General features: G+C 32.3%; 1 protein-coding gene across 1 annotated transcript in view; it reads right to left on the bottom strand.

Moving 5' to 3' along the window:
- LOC145306347 (uncharacterized) overlaps positions 1-24,702 on the bottom strand; it is an 87,000-nt gene extending 62,298 nt beyond the window's left edge. Inside the window, exons 1-2 of the mRNA XM_080148436.1 lie at positions 24,651-24,702; positions 1,260-1,335 (exon numbers count right to left, since the gene is read on the bottom strand). Coding sequence (XP_080004562.1) covers positions 1,260-1,335; positions 24,651-24,691 — 117 coding nt within the window. The 5' untranslated portion in view covers positions 24,692-24,702. The remainder of the gene's footprint in view (positions 1-1,259; positions 1,336-24,650) is intronic.
- Between the last annotated feature and the right edge of the window lie 420 nt (positions 24,703-25,122).

Raw genomic sequence — 25,122 nt, 5'->3', positions numbered from 1 at the left:
TCCTTTCTTGCTGATTAGAAAGCGAATCCTTCAAAGGGTTATTGTCTTATTTTTAAAATGTTCTAATTGTAAATGGGTTAGCATAAAAGAGGTACAGACGAATATGCTATAATTATAGAAAATCCGCGAATAAATAAAATGATTTATGTAGCCTTCTGGAAAAGTGTAACAGCATTATGTTAATGAAAAAAGTTTTACTATTTTTATCGGGAAGAGTCCCTTTCCTGGTAACGCCCCTTGAGGGGCGATCGTCGTATTTTTAAAATGGCTTTTTATAGGTTATTTTAGGTTTAGTTATATTCGGTTAGGTGATTGCCCCACAGGGTTAGGCAATTGATCCCGAAGGGTTAATGCCCCCCGAAGGGGCTAGAAATAGGAGAAAAGCTACTGTGAAAAATACGAAGAATCGCCCCTTAAGGTGCGTTGCCACGAAAGGGACTATACACTTTTTATCATCATATATTAATTCTTCCTCATTTTACCCACGAAGGGAGGGAATATTGGACTTAAAATTAAACAGGTATTAAAAGTTTAAAACCAATCTTATTCGTTGGGTACGTTGACTTCGTTGGTTGCTTTCAAACTAGAAGTGATCAAACTTTTAATACAATAATTTTAATCTATGTACGATGTAATTTTGTTAACCATCGGGATTATATAAATTTATCATTAATTGCCTTATCCCTTAAAATCTCTAAACAAGACCTCTTCTCTTTAATCTAGATCGCAAACGGCTATATTTAGAGATCCTCTAAAACTTTGAGAACCAGTTTAATTAGTCAATGGAATTAATAAAAAGTATCCATATCTGACATATTATCGACATTACGATTTTCTGTTAACATTTTGACTAATTCTTGAAAAAAAATAAAATGAAGGTGCAGATTTTAGTTTTTTTTGTTCATTACTTTTGGTCAGTATGGATAGTTTATATTGGGTAATAGGTAGCCCCGCATGGATAGGTAAAGGAGAAAAACAATCCCTCCCCTTAGTTTCTATTCGTTTTACTTGGGGTTGGGGGTTCTTTGCTTGCTAGGCACTTTGAGAGAAAGCAACATATATAAATGTATTAAATTAGAGTAAAAAACTAGAAGGCGAAGGGGTTAGATAACTGTATGGTGTATATGGTGTGGGTATATTAATACAGCCAAGTAGCAGAAAATAATTTTCTAGTAGACTAAAAAGGTCTTTTCAGATTCAGGTAGTTTTCTGATTATTTTTTGGAGAGGTGGTGGGGGGGGAGAGGGGGGGGTTCTTACCCGTGTGTTCTGATTGACTTGAACATTGAACGGCTTCAAACAGTATCTCACTTTTCTTGTTATCCCCGGTTCTTCCCTGAAAATAAGAATAATAACTAATTATTCTCTCTTTCTTTCTCTCTCTCTCTCTCTCTCTCTCTCTCTCTCTCTCTCTCTCTCTCTCTCTCTCTCAAACAGTATCTCACTTTTCTTGTTATCCCTGGTTCTTCCCTGAAAATAAGTATTATAAAAACTAATTATTCTCTCTCTCTCTCTCTCTCTCACTCACTCTCTCTCTCTCACACTCTCTCTCTCTCTCTCTCTCTCTCTCTCTCTCTCTCTCTCTCTCTCTCTCTCTCTCTCTCTCTCAAACAGTATCTCACTTTCCTTGTTATCCCTTGTTCTTCCCTGAAAATAAGTATTATAAAAACTAATTATTCTCTCTCTCTCTCTCTCTCTCACTCACTCTCTCTCTCTCACACTCTCTCTCTCTCTCTCTCTCTCTCTCTCTCTCTCTCTCTCTCTCTCTCTCTCTCTCTCTCTCTCTCTCAAACAGTATCTCACTTTTCTTGTTATCCCTGGTTCTTCCCTGAAAATAAGTATTATAAAAACTAATTATTCTCTTATAACCTAATCTTACTTGAAATACCCCCCCCCCCCCTACTTATTTTTTTTTTTTAATTAGGGGGATGGATTTAGTACTCTCTCTCCCCCCCCCTCTCTCTCTCTCTCTCTCTCTCTCTCTCTCTCTCTCTCTCTCTCTCTCTCTCTCTCTCTCTCTCTCTCTCTCTCTCTCTCTCTCTCTCTCTCTCTCTCTCTCTCTCTCTCTCTCTCTCTCTCTCTCTCTCTCTCTCTCTCTCTCTCTCTCTCTCTCTCTCTCTCTCTCTCTCTCTCTCTTTCTCTCTCTCTCTCTCTCTTTCTATTTTTCTATCTCTCTTTTTATTTACCAATCTTACAGGTATTTATTTAATTAATTCTAAAGATTTTAAGCAACAAACGCACAGACAAACTTTCTATTACTTCTTTCTATTACTTTCTATTTGTTCTCTCTCTCTCTCTCTCTCTCTCTCTCTCTCTCTCTCTCTCTCTCTCTCTCTCTCTCTCTCTCTCTCTCTCTCTCTCTCTCTCTCTCTCTCTCTCTCTCTCTCTCTCTCTCTCTCTCACTTTTCTTGTTATCCCTGGTTCTTCCCTAAAAATAAGAATACTCTTAATTCTCATATTTCTCGTCTATTTAGGGTGCTAACATAAACCTCATTTTTTGGTCGCATCTTTCTTTTAGTATAGCAGCTTATAAAAACAATGAAGTTAATTTGGGGAAAAAAATCACGAAACCTATACGTAATTTCATCTGTCGTTGGGGGTCAACACATCGTAGAATGTAAGACCTGTATTTCTGCCCCGCAAATATTAATTCAGATATATTTCGCTTGTTGGTTATACCTTATTCCTGGTTAATTATAGGTCAATTACAAAGAAGCTGCGCTTCTTATAATACTTATTGTGATTGTCCATACGTCGTAAATATCTTTTACAAAAATATACTCCACATTTTTATCAAATTAAACCAATTAATATCCCCTGGATTAGAACTGGTTCTCATCCATACTAAATCATAAATAACTAATCTACACCCTTTCTTTCCCCCTCTTTCATGAACTTATGGGTAAATTATGCATTGCAGGGAAAGAATAATTTAGTTTAGTTGTCCTATCCCTGAAATCATGGTTTTTTTATCTATCTTGTTTTCATTTTGTTTCTCATTTCTCGAACAAGGATAAATAATTTCGGTAAGTTCGATGCTATACTTTCTAAAAAAAATTAATAACTTGGGGAGGGTGGGGAAAGTCGACCATACAATTTAAATTTTAGATTTGAAAAGAAATAATTTTAGGGGCTCACTTTTTCTCTTCTAGAATGTAGGTATAAATGAAAACCATATTGGACCAGCGGTTAGCAAGATCCTTCGCTAAAAACAGACACTCAGACATCTTGTTATTTTCTGTATAATGTAAATTTTAGAATGGTTTTGCTGAAAAAAATATTAAGTAAAATATTGCAATGTGATTTTCATTTGAATTTTAATTCAACTTTTGATTACAATTTTTGATTGTCAATTTATATATTTTTTTTCTTTTTCTAAATTTGGAGATTTTTTAAAATGGATTGGATATATTATTACTTGGATGTTACACCAGATTATCATGTTCTCTTGTAAAGAGAAACTCGCAGCGGGCTAAAATAACGCCCCCCCCCCCCATAAATAACCCCTTACCCTCCCCTCCTACAGGATGAACGAACTGACAAATAAATGAGGTCCATGTTGGCAACCTAAAATGATGACAATTTTCCCCCTGTCATAATATCCATGTATATTCTATATCCACTTTTTAGAAGCTGTACTTCTTTATGTTGGTCGAGCTATATACTTCCCAATCATTCTAGGAATCTTCATTTCAAAATCAAGAATTTAATAAGCTAAACAAGTATATGTTTAATTGTACGCACGGGACTATCTTGTAATGATTATAGAGTTGCTACAATTTCCATACTATGCAAAATTCTTACAACGTATTAAAACGATAGGACAATTCTAGCAACCATGGATTTTCGATTACAGCTATCCTTTACAGTTGGGCGTACAAATGAGGAAAGGAGATTTGGTTGTTTATTACACCAGTCCCCAACTTTTTCTTATTCGTTGGCTAATTAATTCTGGGGAAATTTACTTAAGATGAGTGTCCAAACGTTTGAACCACTAATTGTAATCTAAAGAATATGTAATTTTGTGTAACATTATTAGGTATGTACATAGATGTAGATAATTGCTTCGTCTTTTAAAATAACCAAGAAAATCACGAAACCCTTTAAAATAGTCTTTTCAAGCATCCGAACGACAACCGGACAAAAACAATATAAAAACAAAGAAATATTCACTGCAAATTTTAGCTTTCTATTTTTAATAGCAGCTGAAAGAAATACATTTTCCCCATAAATTGGGTTACGGACTGACTGACTGAAGGACGGATAGACGGACAGGCAAAGTGAATTATAAAGCAGCTTTGCTACTAAAATATAAATGTCTAAATTGTCTAGGAAAAAGGCTTTTATTGGCATCATAATTTTATTCAAAATAAAAACAAGGATAAAAATATTTCTCGTATTCATTCGAATCCGGTGGATAGGAACCGGTTCTCATCCATACGAAAAAAACTATGTCTAGCATCGTATCATATCCAGCTTTCTACGAATTTAAATATGTACAATCATAAGATTAAAACCAGTTTTTTTAGCCGGTGCCTTCGGCACCTCGGTGCTAAAAAAAAAGTTTTAATCTCATAATTTTACATTCTATATCCGCGGAAAGCCGTTTATAATACGTACGAGAAATAACTATTATGAAACTCCAATGATGATAAACAAAATTTTTTCATTATTTAGAACTAAATTATTGGTTAAATAGTTAGAAAACTTCGAATTTGGAACTAATTAAAAATTTAATATAGGTAACCAAAAATTTTAAGCTAGCGAATAAAATTTTGGGTATTGATGTAACTTACAGTCCAATGTCTCCTCCCTCCATGCCTTTATAAACGCAAAGCTATTCTATAATTAGGGTCGGTCCGTCCGTCTGGAACGGATAGCTTTTTTCGTAAATTTAGGCATGTTAGAATTATTTTATCGATTTCAAACTTTGCATGGTGATTCCTGTAGAAGTTAGGTACGATTTAAAACATGTTGATTTTTAACTTTTTTAACAACAAATTTTTATCAAATATAATTATCCGATTGATCTGATTTTTTGACTACTGATTCCAAGGACAACAACGTACAATTTTATAAGCGAAGCATCTATATAATCATGTCCTAAAAATGTAAGTATGTCCTTAAACATTATCCTGTTTTTAAGCAGTTTTTCAACAAATTCACTTACAATTTTGATTCGACATTTCTACATTTCAGTTCTGACACTCGTTCGTTTGTCCTACCGTTTCAGAGCTTCGCTTTTATGGATGTTGTCATCCTTGTTACATAATATATTCCTTATCAGAGAGAGAGGGAACAATGTACTGTTTATTACACAAGTCCCCAAAGTTTTATAAAACATTTTCTTATGCGTTGGCTTAACAACATTGAGGACGCTTAATGAATTTTGATTGCTTGGTTCATTAACTTGAGTGTCCTAATTGTAATCTACAGAAATTGTAATTTTGTGTATTAACATTGGGGATGTACATCAATGAGTCGGCCATTGTCTTATCCCTTTAGATTTCTGCTATTAAAAAGCAAAGAAATAAAAGGGAAAATATATTTTTTTCCATTCATTTTATGCTACATAAACTCTGTTACTTTCAAATAGAAATAGAATACTAAATAGTATCTTACGTTTCAGGGGGGGGGGGGGGCAATGGTTTTTCACTCCCCCCAATGCATACCATTACTTTAAAATGGAATACTATATAGTATCTTGTTAAGTTTCAATGGGGGAGGAAATAAATAGGTTCTTACCCTAAAAAAAAAAATTCATTCCAAAAAAATACATATTTTATACTACCGTGTGTGCCCCCAAAGTTTTTGAAAAACTTTACATTATTCATTCCCCCCCCCCCCCAAAAAAAAATAAATAAAATTTTCACGCAATGGTTTTGTCTATAGATCACCTACATAAGTAATTTGAGATGAGATTTTAGAAAAATTAAAATTGAGTTTTTTTCTTGTCTTGCACATGTAATTGATGCAAATTACTTTTAGGCGAAAAAAAAATATAGGGATAATTATTCAGATAAAGAAATATTTAAAAGTAACAGGATGTCTGTTTGTCTGTATATATAACAACTAGCACCCCCACCCCCTAAGAAAATTTACCTATAGAATAATGTCCCCCTACAAAACATTTTTAAACCTTAAAGGGGGGGTGGGCAATGGACGATAAAATATACCCCCAAATACAATTAACCAATAATAGATTTAAAGTTTTTAAGCCATCGAATAGCTGAACTTGTTTCAATTTACACTATTTTGTTTTTCATAAAAAATGTCCATTTTTTGGAAAGCATCGTATTAGTCTAATTATTGCGTAATACTAAAATACCTATACAGCCAAAGTTAATGCATAAAAAGTAGTATTTTTAAAATAGCGCAAAATAGTAATATATCGTATAGTATCATAGAGAGCTTTCCATGGATATTAAAATGAAGAACTGGTTTTTTTTTTTTAAATTGTCTGTGTTTACATGGATTGCTAGCTTAAAAAGTAAAAAAAGTAATAGAGAATATAATCTAGTAGTGTACAAACTTTTCCACCAATAATTCATATAAATAGTCACCTAAAGGGTAATTTTGTTAATCCCTTAAGATCACTGAAAAATTGAAACTTATTAGGGAGGGAGGGGACACTGGAATGTAATTATACGATGTACTGAATTTTAGTTTCCGAAAGTGTACCTAGCCTCCGCGTCCTATCTCAATATTTGCTACTAGCTAAAAAACTTCAAACTTCAAACATTAAAGTTTTATAACCATATATCTTATTCCATGTAGCAGAAACTTCTATTGAATTTTGATTGGTTTGTTCCAAACTAGAAAGTCTAAACTTTTTAACCAATAATATTATTCTATAGAAGGTGTAGTTTTGTTTTTCATAATTGGGGAGAATATAACTTAACATCCCTAGTCTTATCTCTCAAGATCCCTTAAACATAAATTCTACCCAAGGAGGGATGGGACATTGGACTGTAAATTATACTGGTGCCCAAAGTTATATAACCATAATTTAATTTTTGCTTTTTTTTAACTAAAAAGTCCAAACTTTTAAATAGTACCAACCTACAGAAGGGTTAATTTGTTTGTCATAATTGAGGGTAATATCGCTTAATCATCCATTGTCTTATCCCTTAAGAACTCTAAAATAATAGATTCTTTAAAATCTAAAGCATAAGATCTTTTCAAAATAACTTTTATACCAAAACTTTGACTCTATGCACGATACATCAATTTTGCCACTAGCTATTGCTTCCACAGGGATCTAAAGGGATAACACAATGGCAGATAAATTGATGTACATCCAAAAAAATACTCCTTCTGTAGATTACAAATAGTGGTTGAAACGATTGGATACTAAACTTAATGAACCAAAAGTCTCAAAAATTGTTGAGCCAACGAATAAGAAAACAGTCTTATAAAACTTTGGGAACTATACTAGTGTAATAAACAGCCTGGGGGCGCCGTAGCTCTGTGGTACTGCACTGAGTTACGGTGATAAAAATTCGAGTTCAAACCCATGCATGTTGCAATCACAACATGTTGTCTCGAATTCTCTAATGTGTATTCACGCAACCTCCCACAGTTGCGTTGGAAGGGAGATTGTTAGGTAGTTTGGATGCTTAATAATCAAGTGTATAATACCAACACATCCCTTAATCCCAGGCTCCTCTGAGGAGAGTGCCATTCATTACGGTGGGACACCTGCCATACTCAAAACCGGCGAGGGTGAGGTAATAACGAGGAGCTCTCACGAGACAGCGTGTCAAGTCATACTTGAACGTGGAGCTTAAGCTGGCCCTGGTGGCTATACAAAAGTGTCTCAACATACTCCAGGAGTCTTAGGTCCAAACCCTAAGAAACTATGGCTAATCAAACAAATAAACAGCCTAATGTTCCGGCTACTTATTTTGAGGAAGCTAGGTTTTTTTAAGGGTTATTTCTCTTGAGGTAACCTCCCCCAAAAATTTATACGCATAAAAACTTTGGGGTGTATTTTTCCACAAAAGTTGTCATTCTTTTCCCCCTCCCCCCTTTTGTGCCAGATTGGCTTAAACCTGCCCTGTACTGACACATGATATTCCTGTGAATATTTACGAGATCTTATCGAACACACACATACATCCAGCTACTTTATACAATACTAGCGGCTATGCCCCTAGAGGACTCTAGTGGCACTTTAAATGTTTTTTTTTGTTATTTCAAATATAAAATTTTAGAAAAAAATTTCTATGTTGCGTTCAAGTCTCCACGAATATTTTTAAGATTGTCGTTTTTTTGCGATTTCTCTTGGGAGGGTGGTGGTACCAACCCCCAAAATAGATAAAAACTTTCCCAGAACATATAAGAAGCTACCCTGTTAAGTAGAACCTGATCGGTTTAGTGGTTAGCAAGATCCTTCTGTACAAACAAACAGACAGACATACAGACATCGTTCTACTTTGTATTATTATGTAGATGATAATTGTCCTTCCACATATTTTAATAATTCGCAACAAATTTCAATTAGTTTTTTTTACAACATTATTGCGTTATTTAAATTAGCAAATTTTGAAAGAAAAAAATCAAAATTGGTTTTGCGAATAATTCTATAGACGGACAAAAACAATAATTCTCAGAGGGGTAGAGAATATTGGACTGAAATTAATGCTGGTACCCAAAGTTTTATCCTCGTTTTCTTATTAGTTGAATAAAAAAAATTGGGTACTTTGCTTTGTTAGTTTCAAATTAGCAGTGTCCAAACTTTTCAACCAACAATTTTTTGCCATACTGAAGTTATTTTTATCATAATTGGTGATGCATTTTGATTCATCGTCCATTGTCTTATCCCTACGAACGTACCATAATACTTATGTTATAGTTAACCTGCGTTATTGTAACTGGACAAAGTGTCTCAAAAAATCAACCATGTGACGTCATAAAAATGAGGGATTTTCCATCCCTTTTTTAGGGGTTTTCTTTCCCACTTCTTAAATTATCTCCCTCATTTTCATGACGTCACATGGCTGGTTTTTGAGACAATTTGTCCAGTAATTTGTCCTTATTAGAAAGCGGAAAGAAAAAGAAATTGGCTAAAAACCTAGAACTACAACTTTTTTTATTCATTGGATCATCACCTTTGGGGACTTTCATTGAATTTTGATTGGTTGGTTCATTAAGTTGAATGTCTAAACTTTATAATAGCGCGGCCATTCTATAATTAGAATATTATAAAGAATTTTGGGTAAAAAACCTAGAACTACTAAAAATAAGATAAATAGGATAATTCTAGGATCTTTATTGCCTCAATCACGGAGTGGTAGTAATAGCCAAGGAGGGAGGGGACAATGGTGTGTTTATTACACTAGTCCTCAAAGTTTTGTGATAACGTTTTCTTTGTGTTGACTTAATAACTTTGGTTGGTGGGTTCATTAAGTTGAAAGTCTAAACTTTATAATAGCGCTGCCATTCTATAATCAGAATATTCTAAAGAATTTTAGGTTAAAACCTTAGAACTACTAAAATAAGATAAATAGGATAATTCTAGGATCTTTATTGACCCATCAATCACGGCAGTGGTGCTAGCCATGGAGGGAGGCGACATTGGAATGTTTATTACACTAGTCCCTAAAGTTTTATAATATCGTTTTCTATGTGTTGACTTAATAACTTTGGTTGGTTGGTTCATTAAGCAAGGTGAATGTCTATACTTTATAATAGCGTTGCCATTCTATAATTAGAATATTAAAAAGAAATTGGTTAAAACCTAGAACTACTAAAATAAGATAAATTCTAGGATCTTTATTGCCCCAATCACGGCAGTGGTGGTAGCGAGGGAGGGAGGGGACAATGTGCTGTTTAATACACTAGTCCCCAAAGTTTTGTAATATCGTTTTCTTTGCGTTGACTTAACAACTTTGGGGACTTTTATTGAATTTTGATTGGTTGGTTCATTAAGGTGAATTTCTATACTTTATAATAGAGTTGCTATTCTATAATTAGAATATTATAAAGAATTTTGGGTTAAAACCTGGATACTACTAAAATAAGATAAATAGGATAATTCTAGGATCTTTATTGCCTCAATCACGGCAGTGGTGGTGCTAGTCGGGGAGGGAGGGGACATTGGACTGTTTATTACACTAGTCCCCAAAGTTTTGTAATAGCGTTTTCTTTGTGTTGACTTAACAACTTTGGGGACTTTTATTGAATTTTGATTTGTTTGTTCATTATGTTGAATGTCTAAACTTTATACCTAATAGCGCTGTCATTCTATAATTAGAATATTATAAAGAATTTTGGGTTAAAACCTAGAACTACTATAATAAGATAAATAGGAAAATTCTAGGATCTTTATTGCCCCAATCACGGCAGTGGTGCTAGCGAGTGAGGGAGGGGACATTGGGCTGTTTATTATACTAGTCCCAAAAGTTTTGTAATAACGTTTTCTTTGTGTTGACTTAACAACTTTGGGAACTTTTATTGAATTTTGATCAGTTGGTTCATTAAGTTGAATGTCTAATCTTTATAATAGCGTTGCCATTCTATAATTAGAATATTATAAAGAATTTTGGATAAAAACCTGGAACTACTAAAATAAGATAAATAGGATAATTCTAGGGTCTTTATTGCCTTTATGCCAGGGAGGGAGGGGACATTGGACTGTTGATCACACTAGTCTCCAAAGTTTTGTAATAACGTTTTCAACAACTTTGGGGACTTTTATTGAATTTTGATTCATTGGTTCATTAAGTTTAATGTCTATACTTTATAATAGCGTTGCCATTCTATAATTAGGATATTATAAAGAATTTTAGGTAAAAAACCTAGAACTACTAAAATAAGATAAATAGGATAATTCTTTATTTATTATTACGTATTTTATTGGTTTTTAATCAGTTTATAAAATAAAATCACAAAAATATTACAAAAATATAAAATTGATAATTATTTACAATTACTACATAAAAATAGATTCGGTTTCTTTACTGTGCTCCGTCGTCTAGTCTGAGTGAGGGCAATAGCATCTTTATCATTAACACAAGGATCAATGATTATCCTGATTCTCTGTTAACACTGAGCCATCAGCTTAGAACTGAAAAAAAAGAGAATGAAAGTTTAAAGGGCGAATATAGGTTCGATATGATATGAGCTTATATGAAAGGTGCCATTTCATACTTTTAGAATATCTATGCCAAATTTAAAAATTCAAAAAAATCCTTAAGTAGATTTTGCAATTTTCTGTTTCAATTGAACATATGATAAATGAGATTGACGACAAACGGTTTATTTTAGCCCTTTACAAGACTTTTTTTTTACTATTTTGCTTAAGTTTGATTGACTATTACAATGGCACGCATCTTAAATGATAATTTAAATGTTTATTATTTTAGATTATATACTCTTTAATTCAATTTTTAAAAAGCGTAGAAATAATTTGCGTAAAAGTGCACCAATAGTTTTGACTAGGGTAAATAATACGTCTTAAAGTTTATTTTCTGTACAAAGATCATTGGTTAATTCTGGAAAATATAAAAACCCTGATGTACGCAATTTTAACACACACACACACGAACCTTAAAAAAACAGGGATTTGAAATCATTCTTCCTCCAAGAAAATTTTATCAATATTTTTTTTTTTACTTTTTACATTATTTGATGTTTTTTAAACTTTTAAATATTTTACTTTATATAATTTGTATTAAGGTAGAAGATGGGTATATTTACCCCTGATTAATTGGTTTCCACGTTATTACGACTATCCTTTAACGAAAGCTTTTTAATTCAACCTTGCTACGAAGCCTTGTGTGATGCTAGGGTAATTGAGTTCTTAGGGAACCACACTTATTACATAATATTATTTTGAGTTAGAAAGGTTTTAAGCTATAAACAGACTTATACAATTAGATATGTCAATATCCTTAAGTTATTTATAAACTATATAATGGCACCTTTGAAATAAGCTCATATTATATCAAACCTATATTCGCCCTTTAAGTTAGAAAAGATACATAGTTGAAAGAAATATTGACAGATATTAAGACAGAATTACAAAACTAAAAAAAAAAACAGTTTTTCTTAATGACCCTGTAATAACACTAACCCTTTTATCCTCTTATCCACTTATTATATGCATTTTGATATTTAGGAAAACGCATAAATATTGACCTATAATTCTTTAGAAACTCTTTTAACATTGACAATACAGGTTTAATTTTCTTATTTTTACATTCAAAAAGAAACCAAGCTGAGATAATAATTTCTGTATTGATAATTATAGCTTTATAGAATGGTATATTAGACGGTGCTCCCAAGAAAACAAAATTGGCAACCCATGTTATATTAGATTGGTAAAGGAAAGTGTTAAAATATTCTAAAAGTAATTCTGTATTTGATGAGCAATAAAGATAAAAATGACAAGAAGTTTCTCTAGGGGTGGGAAGATTTAAAGCTATTGTACATTGTGTACATGCTGGACTAGTGTCACTAAATTTTGATAAATTTGCATTAAAATGAAGAAGATTGTTACATAATTTAAAAGCAAAGTCTCTTAAGAAGATAGGATAATCTCCACATGCACATAAACCTTGATTCTCTATTTATATCTATTTCATTACTGAGCCACGTGTTTCTAGTTTTAACGGGTTGACAATTTGTTAACATAGATTTGGATATATTTAAGAAGTATCTAAAATCTTTTGCTTTCAAATTGGGCTTTGAAATAAAGACCAATATAGAAGCAGATTTTTGAGAAAATTTCGTTTTACACCTATTTAAAAATACTCTTAGATTATGTTTCATTCTTAGAAATTCATTTGGGGTTACATAACAGGAAGATTTCCTGCAAAATTCATCATAATTTAAAACATTGCCAAAGTTTGAAATAAAATTACTTAGGGTAAGATTTTTTAGTTCATTACCATACCTTAACCATGAGTTTATTGTAAAGAAGTTGTTATTAATCATATTTCCTTGATTATCCTTGAATAAATGATTATTAACAACTTGGGCAGCGAGAATGTTTCCACTAAATTTCCAATAATAATCACAAAAACGTAAAAAAGCTTTAACTAGATTGTACAAAATTGGGTTAGATTCTGGAATAATTTTATCGATTTGTATAGATATTGGGTTTTCAGGATCTGCAAGAAATTGTCTTAATTCTTTACCCCATGAATCATTTGTTTTAAGACCTTTTAAAAAAATGCTAACTTTAAGACTAGTGAGAAATTCTTTTGGGTTAGGCAGGCCAAGCCCACCCTTGCTACAGTCAAGAAAAATTCTATCCTTTGCAATCCTTCCCCCTTGTTTAAGAAAACCTACAACACACCTTTCAAAGTCTGCTAAAAATTGGTCTGTTGGTTCGAAAATTGAACCCAGATATGATAATTGTGAATAAAAATATGTTTTTATAATAGAAACCCTTCCAGGAATACTAAGATTGAATAAATTCCAAAAATTACGCAACTTTACAACTTTTGCCAATATTTTGTCCCAAATTAAATTAGTGTCATTTAAAGATTTGTGCAAGCTTAGACCTAAAATTGTAAAATTATCTGAAATTTCAAAATTAAGTTCTTCAACTTTTCTTATAAAATCAAAAGAAGGTAACCCACCAGTTATAATAATTTGAGTCTTAGAGTTGTTAACTTTAAGGTTTGATAATTTTCCAAAACTGGTCAAAATATCATAACATTTTTGGAGAGATTCTGACTTTACTTCCATGAAGTTTTGCATATCGTCTGCAAAACCACTTGCTACATTTACTTTATTTTCATCTCTGTTAAAATTGTAAGGAATTGAATTTGGAATTTTAAGAGTATTTGATAGACATAATTTTATAACGAGTGGGTTAATTGCAATTTTAGATAAATTTGGAGATGGAAGGTCTCCTTGAATAATACCTAACTTATTTTCAAAATTTTGTGTTAAACCGCAATCAGTCAAGATACAAGATTTTCGGTTTTTAAATGTTGAAGATACCATTAAAATAAATTTTGGACCAAAATTAGAGAAATGCAGTACAGATTGTAAGTAGGTATTTCCTATTGTATCAAATGCCCTCGAAAAATCAATTATTAGACTTGCTAAAGGAGAATTTGTGGAGTTTGATTTTGAAAGCAGTTCATATACATTTATTAAACATTCTTGTATAAAATACTGATCAGAATAAGCTTTCTGAGCATTATGTATTATGGAATCTACAACAGTTTTTAATCTTAAATTTATAACTCCACTATATAGTTTATAAGGAGATGTAAGTATACCAATGCTACGCCAATTTTTAATATTAGAAAGATCTTTATCTCCACCCTTTGGAATTAAATTGCTTCTACTTATATTCATCATACCTCTTAACTCCCCTTTATTTGCCATATAGTTAAAACCATGTAACATTGTATCTTTAATTAAATCCCAAAAATGTTTAATTGACGCCATAGGTATGCCATCTAAACCAACAGCAGCATTTAAATTAGCATTTTTAAGCACGGTTTCCAGTTCAGACATTTGAATAGGTGACTCAAGTTTTATTTTATCTTCTTGCGATAATTTAAAAGGGTCAAAAATTGGATCATTTTCATTTCTTTCAAAAAATTCTTCAAAAGAAATTTCTGGTTCAACAGACGTGCTAAAAAGTTGTTTAAAATGATTAACAATAAAATTTTGTCTTTCATTATCATTTTGAATAATATTCCCTGAGTAGTCTTTAATTGAAGATAAAGATTCATGAGAGTTCTTATTTTTCAAAAGTTCAGAAAAGCTTCTAGTGCTTTTCTCATGGTTCAATAAGTTAAAATAATTTGTGTTTTCCAAAAGTCTTAGATTTTCCCTGTGTTCAATTTCCAAAAGTTTTGCCTCTATTTCTTTAAAATTAGCAGAATTAAAATCACCAATACTTCTTAAATGTGATAATTGATCAGACAAATTGTGTTTTTCCTCCTTTGTTGTTTTAACATAAAATGACTGAAAAGATATACATGTATTTTTTATTTCATTCAATAAACATTCTAACATTAAGTCCGGTTCCAAATTAGTATTATAAGACAAAAAAGTTTCAATACTGGGAAATAGTGAACAGTTTTCTTCAATTTCATTACTATAAACTTCAAGTAAATGTTTACAAAATTTATCATTGGGTAGCTTTAATATCGTTTTTTCAAGCCCCTGAATATACAAAGATAAAATATTGATCCTATTAATTAGTAGAGTTAATTCATTTTTATTTGGAGGTTCTGTATTATCAACCATAAAGCTGTACACAGAAAATTTTACTCTAGAATATAAATGTTCAATATTTAGTAGGGAGCTATCAATAACTTTTGGTCTAGTAATATTCTTACTTTTTCCTAAGAAAACGACAGGTTTATGGTCAAAATATTTTGATAGCCTATTCGGATATTCAACTTTTTTAATTAATGGACTAAAATGTGGGCTTGCCAAGCAATGGTCAATCCGTGACCTATTTATAGCTTGTACACTAAAAGGAATATAACTATAAGTTTTTAAATTTGGATACAGAAGTCTAAATTTGTCTACAATAAATCCATCCCTTATCCATGACACTAAAGTTTTTGTGTGAATTAAGTTAGGTATTGCGCTCATGTTAAGAATTTCATAATTATTCAAAACTACGTTAGAATTTATAGGCAAATCACATGTTAAACAGTTTAGATCTCCTAAAATAACAAACTTAGAAATTCCAATACTTTCAATTTTTTGTTTTAAGAGTGAATAAAAATCTTTATTTTGAGATTGAGTTGGACCATAACAGTTAATGATAAGCATTCGTTCATTATTTATATGCAAATCAACGATAAGGACATTTTCACACCTAGATTTAAATATTCTATAAACTTTATGACAAAAATTTCTCTTTATCATTGTGATTACACCACGATCCCCTTTTGTGCTATTAAGATAAATATCATAATTTCCGAATTTACTTATCATTAAATAGTTTTTAAGAAATGTTACATTATTACCCACACGCGTGTCTTGAAGTAAAATTATATGTGAATTTGTTTTTAAAACTGCATTAATTTTCATTTTAAACTTACCCCCATCCTTATCTAGAGAGGCTAAACTTAAATTAAGCGAGTTCATATTTTGGCTTATAACTTTTACATTGTCTAAACAAAAAGAATTTCCAGATGTAGGCTGGTTTACTGGGGGAGGGGGACTTACAATTACTTCTTCAAATATTAATTCCTCTCCTTTTTAAATTTAGGATCTCCTGAAATCTTACAAAAAGAACTAAAATTTTTCTTTAAATTAAAAATGTTTATCCCTTTTTTGAAAGATAAAATTGAACCAAGAGACATAGTGTAATGTTTCAAAATATTTTTTTGCAATTTATGAGAAATGTCAATGTAGAAATTAGGATGATAAAATTGGGGTAAATTACAACCAAGGGCAGAAGGGGGAGAATGAAAAAGGGGGAATAACATTTCACACTTAAAGTAAATATACCACTTAAAAGTAACAACAAAAAGGAGCAGTTTATATAAAAAATGCATTATTTTGACAAGAATATTTTAAACCAATGATTATTTTGTTTACTCACATCTGTATATATTTACTAGAGAAAGGTTGCAAGAATTTGGTGTTTTCAATCATTGCTTGAGGCGCAGGAGTTTTAAAACTTTCTAAAAATGTCCAGTTAGTGCCCAATCCATTTCTATAAGAAACCATTATGGATTTTCCGGTTGCGCTGGGCCTAATTAGAATTTGCTTAGAGGTTAAATCCATGTCCTCAGATTTAAAATCTTTGTACTTTTCTCTTAAACTTTTAATAATTGGAAACAATTGTTTAGGCCAATGAAAGTTAACATCTAAACCCTTCGTCTTTAGGGCCTTATCTAAAGCAGCCTTTCCTTGTTTAGTTTTGGATTTCAGTAATACTGGAACAATAAACTTGTCATTTTTTTCAAATGTTTCTTTAGCTAATGGGGTAATTACTACGTCCGACAAAACTTTAGGATTGAGAGTAGAAGACAGCTTTGTCCTAACCGTTTCAATCATAGAAATATCAGAATCCCTGTCAATATGAACGCCTAAATCCAAGTTGGGGACTTTACTACTCAAAGAAGCAAGCATAGTTTCATTGCACAAATCTTTATACCCTGCAGACCGTTCGATATCAGAAACAAGGTCGCCAGAAGCCACGTTGATAGCAACCGTAGCCTCTAGATTTTCAATTCTTTTAATCAACGTTTTTTGGTTGTCTGATAAGTTAAAAACATACTTCGACAAATCATTCATCTTAGTTTCCAATTCAAGAAACCAATTGGTTATTGGAGCTATGATTTTAGCCTTTTCACTAGGCTTCCCACTATTACATTGGCTTAGCTTATCTAGTTCTTCCCTTATTTTTCCCGTAGTCTCAGTTATTTTAGCAAAGTGGTCAAAAGTAAAATTATTCCAATCTGGAGGGGTAGTGGAATTTTCTTGCTGCCCTTCAGGGGAGGAATTAGAGTTAGGGGTAATGTTATTAGTCATAATCAATAAGAAACAAATAAATTACCTTAAATAATGAAAGTAACCTAGATATCAGAAATATAAACACTTTTAAATAAACACTAAGAGAAATAACTTATCTTAAATTTTCACTTGCAGAGCAGATTAGATGTGTGTTGAACTGTAGAAATGATGGTTGTAGGCGGTCAAAACTTGATGTACTAGTCAGCTGTCGATTTACAATTGTTTGTGATGGATAGCGGGCGGTTAAAACTAGCTAGTTTAGTCCGCTGTAGAGTTAAAAGTTGGGGAAGGGGAGGAGAATGGTTTAGACAACCTTTCACCTTAAGCTCAACTGAATAACTAATTCTAGGATCTTTATTGACCCACCAATCACGGCAGTGGTGGTAGCGAGGGAGGGAGGGGACATTAAACTGTTAATTACACTAGTCCACCAAAGTTATAAAATAACCTATTCTTTGCATTGACTTTGGAACTTTTATTGAATTTTAGTTGGTTGGTTCATTAAGCAAGGTGAATGTCTATACTTTATAATAGCGTTGCCATTCTATAAGTAGAATATTATAAAGAATTTTGAGTAAAAACCTGAAACTACTGAAATAAGATGAATAGGATAATTCTAGGATCTTTATTGCCTCAATCACGGCAGTAGTAGTAGTATGTTCCTTTAAAAAATCTCAAAAAAAGCAACTAAGGTACAAGTCAAGAAAGCCTAAAGTGTCATGTGTGACGTCAAAAAAAATACGTCTAAAAAGGAAGGATGAGAGGATAAGTGGGAAAGGAAACCATCAAAAAAGAGATGGATTTTTATGACGTCACACATGACACTTTAGGCTTTCTCTGCAAGTCAACCTTATATTCAAGTAACAGGATCAGTATTTGTCTGTACCAAAGTCCTTATAATAAAGTTACAGGATCTGTCTGTCTGTATTGAAGGATCTCACTAACTGATATGGTTCTCCTTTGCAATGTAGCAGGTCCTGGGTAGGGTTGGGCCGGATACCGGATACCCGGCTGATTTATAATGCCGGATATCCGGTTCCGGCTGGATATCTGGCCAACGTTCGATATCCGGCAATTTACCAGATATCCGGCCGGAATCCGGCGTCAAAAATCATCAGGATAACATGTAACCGGATAGTTTTAATATCCAGTATTCGGCCGGATATTGAAATTCGGCCAGACCTGTTATCCGGCCCAACCCTAGTCCTGAGAAAGTTTATAGTTGTTTTGGGGGGAGGGTACCACCACACAGCATTAATACAGCAGTAATCGGTATATCATTATTTTGTTGTGGCACCAGATTTTCATGTACTCTAATAGAGTAATACTCACAGCTGACTAAAATTAACGCTCCTAATCCATCCCCTCCCCTACTACTACACGAATGAGATGACCAATAAATAATGTTCATATTAGCAAGCTAAATTGACGACAAATTATATAATATCCACGTATATCCTATATCCATTGTAGCAGTCGATTGTCCTTATAATAAAGTAACAGGATGTCTGTGTTTGTATGTTTGTACCGAAGGATCTCGCAAACCGCTGAATCGATCGGGTTTTTCTTAACAGGGTAGCTCTTTACAGGTCCCGGGAAGGTTTATATCTATTTTGGGGGAGGGTAACACCACCCTCCCCAGAGAAATCGACAAAAATAAAAAATAGATTAAAGAATTGAAATTGAAAGATTGAAAAGAAACAATTTTACGTGTCCCTAGAGGCCTCAAGGGGCGTAGCCGCTAGTATGTAAATAGATTTTTAAGCATTAAAATTATTATAGTTTCTGAAACATTTTAGCTAAATTGAAGTAAAATTTTGCCCGAATGTAAAATACTTCTATATAACATTTAGAGAATTAATAAGACTTTTTCTCCGGGAAGGAATAGTTATTTCTCGCATCGTATTATAAACGGCTTTCCGCGGATATAGAATGTACAATTATAAGATTAAAACCAGTTTTTTAGCCCCTAGGTGCCGTAGGCACGGGCTAAAAAAACTGGTTTTAATCTTATGATTGTACATTTTTATATTCGTAGAAAGCTGGATATAATACGATGCTAGACATAGTTTTTTCGTATGGATGAGAACCGGTTCCTATCCACCGGATTCGAATGAATACGAGAAAGGATATTAGACTGTAAATTATACTGGTTACCCAAAGTTTTATACATAGGAATGGTTTCTTATTTGATGGTAAAAAAACTTTGGGTACTTCTATCAAATTTTGATTGGTTGGTTCAAACTTTTCAAACAATTATTTTATTCTACAGAAGAGGTAATTATTTTGTTTATCGACAAATGTCTTATCCCTTAAGATCCCTGCTTTTTCTACATTATGTTAACTTTTTCTACATTTATTAGGCTCAAGAATAGTTATTTATCGCATAGTATAATAGACAGATTTCCACGGATATTAAAATGAAAAATTATAAGATTAAAACCAGTTTTGTTAATAAAACTGATATTAATTTCATGATTTTTATTTTATAATTCTTTGAAAATTGTCTGTATTATGATACATTACATTATTTTTCAGTATGTCTTTTAATCCAACGGATATTAATAGGTTTCGAATCCAAACTGGAAAGAAGTTTCGAATGTTTTTGGCTATAATAGTACAGGGATCTTAAGGGATAAGACAATAGATAATAATTAGATATACATCCCCAAATAATGGTTGAAAAATTTAGACACTTCTAGTTTTAAACCAATCACCCAAAGTTTTTATCCGACGAATAAGATAACGTGGTTATAAAACTTCTTTTTAAATATGAAGAAAAAATCTAAATTAAAGACCTTTTGCTTGATAAAAAAACCTTTGTTTAATAAAAAGATTGAATCTTAATTCAAATCGTGAATTTAAATTTTCTGCTAAAGTAAACTTTATTTATATATTTTTTCCAGTATGGCCACGAAACCGATAATATCCACTGGATAGGAACAGGTTATCAGACATACCGAGAAATCATGTGTAGCATCACAGTTCATAATCCTGTATTTAAGTAATTTTGCAACACATTTTTATACAGTTTTGTTTTTACTTTTCAATTAATATTATGTTTATTAGGTGTAAATGATCGTTTGTTCAACGGTTAATTCAGAGCTTCGTTTTTATGTATGTTGTCATCCTTGTTTTCTCTACGTTGTGCATTTACGATTTTTTTATCCAAAAGACGTCAACATTTATACAACTGTTTTTTTTTCTTCATTTCATTAAAGGAACATCTGAATTTTCCAGGGAGGGGTGGGGGACATTGGACTGGTTATTACACTAGTCCCTTAAATTCTTATACTAATGTTTTCTTATTCGTTTGCTTTTGGGGTATTTTATTGAATTTGGATTAGTTGGTTCATTAAAAAGTATGTCCAAACTCCAAACGTTTCAAAAACTAATTGTAATCTACAGAGGGGGTAATTTTGGGTATCATTATTAGGGATAAACATTAATCTATTGACCATTGTCTTATCCCTCTAGTTCCCTGAAATTTTAAGATAGCAACTTTTACACACAAAAAAAGATTTGTACTTCTTAATATACACAAAAATAAAAATGGAGAGAGGGGACAATGAACGTAAAATTACACTAGAACCTAAAGTTTTATAACCTCTTATTCGTTGACCTAAAAGCTTTAGGCACTTCTTTTAAATTTTGGTTGGTTGATTTTTTCAAACTATTAGTAGCCATTCTTTTCAACAAATAATTTTGTTCTTCAAGAGATGTATTTTTGTTTATCATCATTTTGAATAAACATCAATTTATCGTCAATTGTCTTATCCCTTTAGATCCCTGAATAAATGTACACAAATTAAATCGATACATTATTACTTGGATTTTGCACCAGATTTTGATGTACTCTTATAAGGCCATGCATGCAGCTGGCTAAAATAACTATACTCCTTATCCATCCTCTTTTTCCAATTCCCTTCCCTCCTACTTGATGAATGAACTGACCAATGAATGAGGTCCGTATTAGCAAGCTAAATTGACGACATATTTTTCCCGTAAATATATCCACGTATATTCTAAATCCATTACAAAATAAAGTATAGTCCCTTTCGTGGCAACGCTCCTTAAAGGCCTGGACGATTCTTCGTTTTTTTCACAATAGCTTTTCTCCTATTTCTAGCCCCCTTGGGGGGCTCTTACCCTAGGGGGTCAATTGCCTAACCCTGCGGGGCAATCACCTAACCCAGTATGACTTAACCTAACCTAAAATAAACTTTCAAAAGCCATTTTAAAAATATGACGATCGCCCCTTCAGGGGCGTTGCCACGAAAGGGACTATTCCCACAAAATCTTATTTTTATCTATTCTTCCTTTAATATGACATTTGCGTGTTTGAAATAAAATTAGGTCAATGAAAGGTTTATTGTCAAATATCGGGATAAGACAATGGATGATAAATTGATTTTCTACACAATATTACCCCTTCTGTAGATTAATACTATTGGTTGATAAGTTTGGACATTGCTAGTTTATACAACCAATTAAGATTTAATGCAGTTCCCAAAGTTTTAAGGCCAACAAATAAGAGAACTTAGAAAACTATTGAGACCAGTATAAATTACAATCCAAAATATCCTCTCTCCCTGGTTTCTTATACATTCAAAAAAAAGGACAATGATGATAAGATTTAGTAAAATCTAGGACCTATGACGGCGACAAAGCCCAAATTGTGTCAAAGATGATCCCTGTGACGGCATACAAATGAGGGAGATGAAAGGAGAAGTGGAAAAGAAAACCCCTAAAAAAGAGATGGATAATCCCTCTTTTTTATGACGTCACTTGGATGATTTCTAACACAATTTGGGCTTTGTCTATGACGAACTGTAAACTATACTGGTACCCAAACTTCTAAAGCACGTCATAACATTCGTTGGCTTAAAATCTTTGGGGAATTTTATTGAATTGGAAACCGAAAGATAGCAATTTCCAAGCTTTTCTGTTTAAAGGACTTAGTGAGTCAGTCAGTGAGGGAAGCGGATACCTGGGTAATATATAAATGTAATATTTTAAATGTTCTGAATTATTTATGACTATTGATTTTTATGTAACCTTTTATGTAAACATTTACTTGTAGAATTTGGTAGTTTTTATTAACAAAGCTACTCTATAATCTATTTTGTCTGTCCGTCAGTCCGTAACAATGCTCGATAAATTGATGCATATTCCCAATGATGATACACAAAATTACCCCATCTGTAGACTACAATTAGTGGTTTTAACGTTAAAACACTCAACTTAATAACCAATCAAAATTTAATAAAAGTACCCAAAGTGGTTAAACCAAAACTTAATTTTATTTTTAAACTTTGGGGACTTTTAAACAGGCAAATGTCCCTCCCTCCATGATTAAAATTACTCTTGTTTCCTGTTTCAGAGAGAGAGAGGGGACAATGGGTGGTTTATTACACTAGTCCCCAAAGTTTCATAATAGCCTCATTTGTTGGCTTACCAACTTTATGGACTTTCTGATAAGTTGGATCATCAAGTTGAGTGTCCAATCGTTTTAACCATGAATTGTAATCTACAAAAGGGTAATTTTAAATAAAAATAATTGGGGATGTACATTAATTTATCTGCCATTGTCTTATCCCTTTAGATCCCTGATAGTTTTCCAAAATAAAGACTTTCCATTCATAGGAGTGTAACAAAGAAATTGCTTTTTAGATTCGTAGCATCTCTATAAATGTAATATTTCCAGTATGCCTTCGAAACCGATAATATCCGCTGGATTTAAACCAGTTTTAAGCTAAATCATTTATCACAAAATTTGTGTTAATCTTATAATTGTACATTTTTATATCTGCAGAAAGCTGTTTAACATACGATGTGATAAATAACTGTTTGGATTTATAAGAAGGAATTGCCTTATATATGATTATTCCCCCTTCTTTTGGAAATACATTTGATATATTGGGGGGGGGGGGAGGATGCAGAAGACTGCAAACCGGTGGGGCCATTTAATGAAATGCCCGAACCCTACTTCAAGAAATCAATCAAACGAAGAACTACCACGCCGCCTTTTCTCTGTTTATCCCTGCGGGGCCATCCTAATCTTTACTCCTAACCCATGAAATAAGCATAAAAAATACGAGAGAAAAAAATGGATAAAATCTAATAATAAAACTACCCCAGAACCTATGTAAGGCTGTCCTAACATGGAGGACTCAATACTTTAATAGAAGAGGATAAGAAATCATATGTAAATCCGCTAATATGAAAGTTTCTCTCCTTGTTTTATTTTACAGGGAAAATTTTTCCAGCCTAATTCCTTTTTGAAAGGAATCTAGTATCAAGAAAGGAGGGAGAGGACATTGGACTGGAAATTATAATTCCTTTTTGAAAGGAATCTTGTATCAAGACTGGAGGGAAAGGACATTGGACTGAAAATTATACTGGTGCTTAAAGTTTTGTAGCCAAGTAATCTTATTGGTGTATAAACTTTTCAACAAATGAAATCATATACAAAAAGGGTAATTATGTTTATCACCATTGGGATGTATATCAATTTATTATCCATTGCATTTTCCCTAAATCCATGATCAACATATTCTCTCACAAAAGAATGTTGATTTTATCAGGGATCTAAAGGGATAAGACAATGGCTGATGAATTCATATACTTCTCCAATGATTATTCAGAAAACTACCCCATCTACAAATTGTAGTTGAAAGGGTTAGTCACTCAACTTAAAATAAAAGTCCCCAAAGTTGTTAAGCCATTGAATAAGAAAATGTTAATGTAAAACTTTGGGTGTTGTAAATAGCTAATGTCCCCTTCCCTTCCTGATTTTTTAGCCAAAAGAATGGTTAAAGGTTGGAAAAATTTAATTCATAAAATATTTGTTTTTAGAAACTCTAAAACTTCATTTTTGGTTCAATATTTCTGAAATGAAATTGTCGATTGTTTTTTATTTTTGTATTCGCGGACAATTGTTAATTAGATACAAGGTTTTTTTCCATTAATATCTCGCATACCACTGAATCGATTGAGTTTTAAATTCTTTTTTAAGCTTCACAGTGATCATGGGTTGGTTTTAGGCTAAACCCTACAGGGGCCCTAACCCTGCGGGGCCTATATCTACGCGACCCTAACCCATTGGTTTTGAAACTAGGTAACATTGTTGAACAAGGCACTTTATGTGAAAGCGCCAAGAAGATTAACTGTAAAATTGTAAATTTGTCTTACCTATAAAACATTTGAGGGTCTTTTTTGAACACCTTTGCCATTTTAGACTTCTGAAAAAAAGAATAATTACATATACACTTATAGATGTGACTGTTGGGTTATCTTCTGTACAACTTCGGAAATTAGGAAAGAAATAGGCAATCAATTTTCAGTTGATCCCAAATTAAGAAGCCGTATAACGATAAAGTAGCTAAAAATATGTTAATTATAAGTTTGCAAAATATTTATTTACAATTTTTTCCTTTTTAATAAATATTATTTTGGAAAGCAAAGTTTCTTAATAAGTTTCTGTCATTTATTCAGAAAGGTAGAGGATATTGAACTGTTAATTACACTGGTACCCAAAGTTTTAAATTAAGATTCCTTATTTGCAAGACTAAAAACTTTGGGTACTTTTATTTCATTTTATTGTTTGGTTCATCAACTAGCATTGTACAAACTTTCCAACTAAAAATTTTAACCTAAAGAAGGG

Source organism: Acartia tonsa, chromosome 14 (genome assembly GCF_053477335.1).
Source record: "Acartia tonsa isolate MP-2025a chromosome 14, ASM5347733v1, whole genome shotgun sequence".
NCBI lineage: Eukaryota > Metazoa > Arthropoda > Copepoda > Calanoida > Acartiidae > Acartia > Acartia tonsa.
Note: the sequence above shows the minus strand (reverse complement) of the source record. Positions and strands in the feature narration are given on the sequence as shown.